General features: G+C 50.8%; 1 protein-coding gene across 1 annotated transcript; it reads right to left on the bottom strand.

The window, feature by feature from the left end:
• Positions 1-6,411: 6,411 nt before the first annotated feature.
• Positions 6,412-7,560, bottom strand: LOC148543712 (uncharacterized). Its single transcript, XM_088498419.1, is given in 2 exon segments — positions 6,412-7,361; positions 7,434-7,560. Coding segments are annotated over 2 exon segments (1,077 nt in total).
• Positions 7,561-8,190: the final 630 nt, after the last annotated feature.

Consider the following 8,190-nt stretch of genomic DNA (forward strand, 5'->3'; position numbering starts at 1 on the left):
AAACCTAACCCTAATTCTAATTCTAGAGAGAAGTGAGAGCTTCTCTCTCTAAAACTCTAAACTAAAAGTGATTAGTGGTTTGAAGTGATGATGATTAGTCCAAAAGTGATGATCCCCCCTTCCCCTTAATCCTTCATCCTTTTATTCCTTTCCCTTAGCAATTTGGCGCCAAAAATGGGTTCAGAAACCCTCTCAAATCGCCAGGCACGTGTTGCATTTAATGAGGTCATGTGCCATCATCGGCGCGTGTGCGCATGGTGCGCGTGCGCGTCCTTGGCTAATTCTGCGATGTGCGCGCGAGCGCCTTGTGCGCGTGCGCGTGCATGGCTGACTTTGCTTCTTTGACTTTTTATGCTTCTCTCCACTTGTATGCTTCCTTCCTTGCTTCCTTTGATCCATGCCTAGCCTATTTCAATCCTGGAATTACTAGCAAACACATCAAGGCATCTTATGGAATCAAAGAAGAACTAGAATTCATCAAAATAAGGCTTAAAAAGCATGTTTTCACACTTAAGCACAAATATGGGAGAGACAACAAAATCATGCTAATTCCTAGGCTAAATGTGACAAAAGGTTATCGAAATACTCTAAATTCAATGCAAAACAAACCGTCAAATTGGGGTTTGTCACCTAGCAACCCGGAATCAGGCGATTCCCTCTCAACAACCGAAGTACCAACCCGAACCGTCCGGTACCCGACCTACCGAATATTGGCGCCGGCTGTGGGGACGCCTGAATGGAAGTTGTGCTGGGCCCAGGAGGAGCAGGGCGCGAGGTCGGGCACAGAGGGGAAGCCTCCGTGGCATCCTCCCGGGAGCGCACGAAATCCCCTCCTCGACGAACCACACGTTCCCAAGAAAGACGCCCCTTCGGGGGAACTGGCGACAACAGCGCCAGAATAATGCAGGAACTGCGCCACAGGATGCAGAACCTGGAGCGCCAGCTGGCAGATCGGGAGCATCGCCAACCAACTCCCGAATCAAGTTACTCTCGTTCCCCTCCGAGAAGCCACTCCCAACGAACGGCTAGTCCACGATCTGAGCCCGAGAGCGCCAGGGATGAAAGACGCCCAAAAAGACGCCGCGATCCCATCATTTACGACAGACGCGAGAGGAGACGCACTCACGCACCACAGATTGAGACCGGGAAGACGGTCGACGGGAAGGCGGCGAGCGTAGAATAAGGAGAACGCGGGGACCAGTGATAATGGGCGCAACCCCGTTTCATAGTTCCATCCTTGAGATCCGGCTGCCAAAACACTTTGATAAGCCGACGGACATGAGGTATGACGGAACCCAAGACCCGTAGGAGCACCTTACGGCCTTTGAGGCCAGGATGAACCTGGAGGGAGTGGGAGACGAGGTAAGGTGTCGCGCTTTTCCGGTCACCCTAGCGGGACCTGCAATACGGTGGTTTAACAGCCTCACGCAGGGCTCGGTGGCCAGGTTTTCGGACATTAGCTGCGCTTTTCTAGCCCAATTTACTACTAGAATCGCCAAGGCAAAGCACCCGATGAATTTGCTCGGGGTGACTCAGAGGTCCGGTGAGCCGACCAGAAAATACCTAGACCGCTTCAACAATGAATACTTGGAGATCAACGGGCTAACTGATTCTGTAGCTAGCCTGTGCTTGACAAACGGACTCCTCATCGAAGACTTCAGGAAGCATCTTACTACGAAGCCGATGCGGAAGATGCAGGAGATCCAGGTCGTAGCCAGGAAATATATCAATGATGAAGAAGTCAGTCAGGTCGTGGCCGCCAACAAACGGCAACCCTCCTACAGTCAAACCCGGCATCACAGTAGCGGAGAAAGATATAAGGAACACGCCAAAGACAGCGGTCTGAGCAAGACGCCCAGGCCGTTTCCTTGAGTCGGGAAGTTCACCAATTACACCCCCCTCACCGTCCCCATCATAGAAGTTTATCAACAGATAGTCGAGAAGGGGATTTTGTCGAAACCCCGACCTTTGAAGGACTGGACTGGGGGAAACAAAAGCCTTTACTGTGTCTATCACAAAGGCTATGGACACAAGACACAGGATTGCTTCGACCTGAAGGACGCGCTGGAACAAGCGATCCGGGACGGGAAACTAGCCGAATTCTCCCATCTGATCAGGGACACGAGCACGGCCTTACCATAGTGAATGTGGTAACGGCGCGGGACGCACCCCCAAGGTCGAGATCGGCACACAAGAAAGACACCAAGGTCCTGGCGGTTTCCTCATCCTCTGTGCGAAGCTCCAAGAGGCTCCCACCTATCTCATTCGATCTAGAGGACCAATGGTTCGAGGAGGCCGCGGAAAATCCTCCCATGGTTATCATGGCCAGAGTGGGAACCGGCCTCATCAAGTGAATCCTCGTGGACACCGGGGCCGACTCGAATATCATGTTTCGCAACGTGTTCGACGCCTTGGGCCTACGAGATGCCGATCTAAAGACACATCAGCACGGTGTTGTAGGTTTGGGCGACCACTTCATCAAACCAGATGGGATAATCTCCCTACCAATATCTGTAGGATCAGGACAGTGGCGAAGGTCGGTGATGGCCAAGTTCGTGGTTCTACGAGACTCCATAGCCTACAACATCACCCTAGGGAGAAAAACCATCAACGACCTCGGGGCAGTAATCAGCACAAAGATACTGGTAATGAAGTTCGTGGCTGACGACGGATCCGTGGGATCCATAAAAGGAGATTTGGAGAAAGAGTCGAAGACAAACCCAGACCCGAGCCAGAGGGGAACTTGGAGAAATTCAGAGTCGGTGACACAGAGGAGAAGTTCACCTTCGTGAATAGAAACCTACCACACGACTTGAAAGAGCCCCTAATGGAAATTATTAGAGCTAATGGCGACCTATTTGCATGGACGCCAGCCGATATGCCGGGAATAGACCCCCAACTCATGTCACACCACTTGGCCGTGATGGCAGAGTCCAGACCGGTAGCTCAAAGGAGGATGAAGATGTCGCAAGAGCGAGCAGAGGAGGTGGCCAGGCAGACGGCTAGCCTCCTCGAAGCAGGATTTATTCGAGAACTCGACTACTCGACATGGCTGTCGAATGTAGTCCTGGTGAAAAAGCACAATGGGAAATGGAAGATGTGTGTAGATTACTCTGATCTGAACAGAGCATGCCCAAAGGACTGCTACCCTCTGCCCAACATTGATGCACTGGTCGATGCAGCGGCGGGATATCGGTACCTAAGCTTTATGGACGCTTACTCTGGCTATAATCAGATACCGATGCACCGGCCTGACGAAGAGAAAACAACGTTCATAACACCGGGAGGGATATATTGCTACACGGTAATGTCGTTCGGCCTGAAGAACGCCGGGGCAACATACCAAAGGCTAATGAACAAGATATTTAGTGATCTCATAGGCAAAACTGTGGAGGTGTATGTAGATGATATCCTTGCAAAGACCACCCGGCCTGAGGACCTCATGAGCGACCTGAGAAATGTGTTTGCCTCCCTCCGACAACACGGCATGAGGCTCAACCCACTCAAATGCGCCTTTGCCATGGAAGCAGAAAAATTCCTAAGGTTCATGATAACCCAAAGGGGGGTCGAAGCCAACTCGGAAAAGTGCCAAACAATACTCCAAATGAAGAGTCTGGGCTGCGTCAAGGATGTTCAGAGGCTGTCGGGTAAACTCACCGCCTTATCCCGTTTCCTTGGGGCGTCGGCTGCTCAGGCGCTGCCATTTTTCAATCTTATGAAAAAAGGAATAGTGTTTGAATGGACCCCAGCATGTGAGGAAGCATTTAAGCATTTCAAAGAGATCCTCGCAACACCTTCCGTGCTCGGGAAGCCCAAAGTCGGAGAATCGCTCTACCTGTACCTGGCCGTAACGGAGGAGGCGCTGGCGGCAGTTTTGCTACGCGAAGAAGGAAAGGTTCAACAACCAATTTACTTCGTGAGTAGAGCGCTGCAAGGAGCAGAACTGAGATACAACAAACTAGAGAAGCTGGCTCTAGCACTGCTAACCTCTTCCCGAAGATTACGGCAATACTTCCAGGGTCACCAAGTGGCCGTGAGAACGAACCAAGGAATCCACCAAGTGCTCCAAAAACCCAACTTAGCGGAAAGAATGAAGACTTGGGCCATCGAGCTCTCTCAGTATGACTTGCGATATGAGCCTCGACATGCGATTAAGGCACAAGCAATGGCAGACTTCTTGGTAGAAGTAACGGGGGACCCTACCGAGGAGGCGGGCACACGGTGGAGACTCCACGTGGACGGAGCCTCCAACCAAACGTCCGTAGGTGCTGGGATAATCTTGGAAAGCCCTGCCGGGGTCATATACGAACAATCAATCAAGTTCGAGTTTCTCGTATCAAACAACCAAGCAGAGTATGAAGCCCTCCTGGGTGGCTTGATCTTAGCTCGGGAAGTCGGGGCTACGAGGTTTGGAGTATTTAGTGACTCACAGGTCGTCACCTCGCAAGTAAACGGAAGCTACCAAGCCAGAGATTTGCTGCTGTAGAAGTACTTGGAGAAGGTCAAAGAGCTGAGCAAACAGTTCGAGGAGGTCGCGGTCCAACACATTTCGAGGGAAAGGAACACACGGGCAGACCTTCTATCCAAGCTAGCAAGCACAAAATCGGGAGTCGGCAACCGTTCTCTCATTCAAGGCATGATAAAAGAACCAACAGTTTCCCTCCACCTGACAAGGATAGGCCCCTCCTGGATGGACCCATCACTGATTTCCTAGAAAACGGCAAACTCCCCGACGACGAGAAAGCAGCCAAAGTGTTGAGAAGGGACGCGGCCAAATATGCGCTCATACAAGGTCAATTGTTTAAAAAGGGACTCAGTCAGGCCTTACTGAAGTGCCTGCATCCCGACCAGACGGACTACGTACTTAGAGAAGTCCACGAGGGATGCTGTGGTCATCACATCGGGGGCAAAGCCCTAGCAAGAAAGCTTATCCGAACTGGATATTACTGGCCATCGATGATGATGGACTCCAAAGAATTCGTAAGAAAATGCGTCAAGTGCAAAGAAAACGCTAACTTCCACAGAACGCCGGCAACCGAGCTAAGCCTATTGACGTCCTCCCGACCTTTCGCACAATGGGGAGTCGACCTACTGGGACCTTTCCCGGTCGGCCCGGGGCAGGTCAAATACCGCATAGTTGCCATCAACTACTACACCAAGTGGATAGAGGCTGAACCACTGGCTAGCATATCCTCAGCCAACTATCGAAAGTTTATTTGGAGGCAAGTGATAACTCGATTCAGTATCCCGGAAGTCGTCGTCTCTGATAACGGGACACAGTTCACTGATAAGAAGTTCGCGGAGTTCCTCACCGGCCTGGGCATAAAGCAGAAATTCTCCTTTGTAGAACACCCCCAGACGAACGGTCAAGTTGAAGCCGCAAACAAAGTCATCTTGCTGGGCCTCAAGAAGCGGCTGGATAACAAAAAAGGTGAATGGGCCGACGAACTCGCCTCGGTCCTCTGGTCTTACCGAACAACCGAGCAATCGTCCATAGGAAAAACCCCTTTCCACCTGACATACGGGGTAGACGCAATGATACCCGTAGAGATCGGCGAGCCGAGTCCACGACTACTTCTGACGGGAGTAGAGGAAGCGGTGGAAAAGGACCTAGCAGACGAGGCTAGGGAGATAGCCCATTTGTCAGAGATAGCACTAAAGCAGAGAATGACCCTACGCTACAACACCAAAGTACTCAAAAGGGAATTTGAGCAAAATGACCTCGTCCTGCGGCGCAACGATATCGGGCTACCGACTCAGGGAGAAGGTAAACTGGCGGCAAACTGGAAAGGCCCCTACAGAGTCAAAGAGGTGATTGGCAAGGGCGCCTACAAGTTGGATATGCTCAATGGTAAAGAGGTCCCGAGAACTTGAAATGCAGGTAACTTGAGAAGATTCTATTCTTATCTCAAACACGCCGATTAGGCGATCTGACGAGCTCAGTGATTTACCTTCTTGAATACTTGTCATGATAATAGACTTGCTTAGCTACCGATTAATGTTTACTTGTCAAAATTAATGTTTATTCGTCAAAATTACTTTCCCATCTACTTTTTCCCATTTATGCGTCCCACGACAACATGTTCCTTATAATGCATGCTAAACGGGACAACGGCACGGCACCCCGGGACTGATCACCTCGGGAGCCCGACTAAGTTAAAGCCAAACAAACGGCTACAGCAATATCAAAGCCACGACCTGGCTTCAACGAGTTACCAACATAACGGTAAGCGAACACGAGCGACAAGCCTACACCGACAAAACGGTAACAAAACAAAACGAAAATGCTACCAGATAAGCGAAGAAAAATGATAATCACAAGTCGACCAAGCGACTACTAAAGTATAACAAAAGTAAGTTCCACAAAGTTCTACAACACAATCACAAATCCATACAATAAGTACAAAGAGATCACATTTTGGGCATGTCGACAATCTTGCCGTCCTTGATTGTTTTAAAGACCTCAATCGCCGACGTGTCGAAATCAGGAGCCACGATCTTCACCTGGGCCTTGAGAGCCTCCCCGGTCATCAGGATCGCGCTCTTTCCCTGTTTCACGGTCTCTTTGTGTTTCTTCCTAAGCCCTTCGACCTCAGCTTGAGCAGCCTCAGCCGACGAGACGGTCACATCACGTTCCCTCTCCAATGCAACCACCCGACCTTTTGCGGCGTTGAGCTGGCTTTCCAAAGTCATCTCCCGTTCGGTTAGAGGGGACACGGTGGCATCAAAAGTCTTCAGTTTTTCCTCGGCAGACTTGGCCTTCTCCTCAGCAGCTTTAAGCTTCTCCTCCGTCTTGGACAGTTGTTCCCGAAGCGTCTGAACTTGATTCTTGAATTCATTATTGGCCTTGACAGCAGATTCAAGCTTCCTGCGCAGCGACTGCATCCCCGACAACTCGAATTCGGCCTTCTGAGCTATTGCAGCACCACGGAGAAGGGTGCGGTACATCCACCTCGCCTGCCCCGTAAGCTCGGTGCCAAGGAAGTGATCCTCCGTGTCGGGAAGCAACTGCGAGTCTATGAAGCTCCCGGCGTCGAAGTTCCGCTCCATCACGGTGAGAACTCCTTCAGGGCTGGAGGATGCCCTCTGCCTTTTGGGGGTGGGGATAAGCTTCAAATCATCATCCTCTTGTTGAGCGGGGGACGAGTGCCCGGTGCCAGCCGTCTCCTCACGAATAGGAAAAACGCGTATCCCGTCAGAGTTTCTGTCTGACATCTCGGTGTCACAGGGCGACGGCACCGCCTGATCTTTTTTATCCTCAGGATGGTTCTCCGGCTTCCCGTCAACCTTCTCCTCATCGCTGTCCGCCAAGAAAGTCTTGAACAAACCCTCAAGCTCTGTCACTGAAGCAGACATCTCCACTACAGCAAATAAGTAAACAAGTTAGTCGTGAAATCGGCATGACCAATCAAAGCAACAATAATACATGAAACATCAAAACTATTCATAAATATAATTTCTGGCGACCTCCCGGTCACCCATCAAAAGGTGGGGATTCACATGATTCCTCCCAAAAACAGCCAACAACACGTCGGCAACCTTTCTGTCCACAGCGGACATCCCCTTATAAGTCACCTTAATGAAAGTGTTAGATCCCGCCCCGAAGCTCCAGTACGTCGGGATAAGGCGTTCCCCTTCTAACAACAGCCAGAAGGGATGGCGACCTTTGACTGGACGCACCTTAAAATATTTATCCTTGTACACATGATAAGAGTCTTCAAACAAACCAAAAATCCTTCGACCCTGGACAGATCGGAAGGACATGAACCCTTTCCTCGCTTTCCCTTCCTTGGAAGGATTCGTGAGGTTGAAAAAATAAAGAAAAACATCTACGGATACCGGCAGCTCTAGGTATTCGCACACCATCTCGAAACAGTGGATGGAGGCCCAACTGTTCAGATGCAACTGCGACGGCGCCACGGAGATCCGGTTGAGGAGCGCCATTTGAAAGGCAGAAAAAGGAATACGGACCCCGTAAACATGGACTTATAAAACCAAATCCAATCGGGAACCCGGGGGGAGTGGAAGTTGAGCTCGTATAGCCGCTCATTGGGGGCAGGAACAAAAACGTCATAGTTGGCCTCCTCGTCGGTTCTCTCGCACAAGTACTCGGCCTGACGGAACTCGGTAAGCTCCTCCTCGCCCATCTGGTTCGGGGATTCTTTCACATCGGAAGTCACCCAAGCGTAC

Source organism: Arachis ipaensis, chromosome B9 (assembly GCF_059453495.1).
Source record: "Arachis ipaensis isolate K30076 ecotype BB chromosome B9, ASM5945349v1, whole genome shotgun sequence".
NCBI lineage: Eukaryota > Viridiplantae > Streptophyta > Magnoliopsida > Fabales > Fabaceae > Arachis > Arachis ipaensis.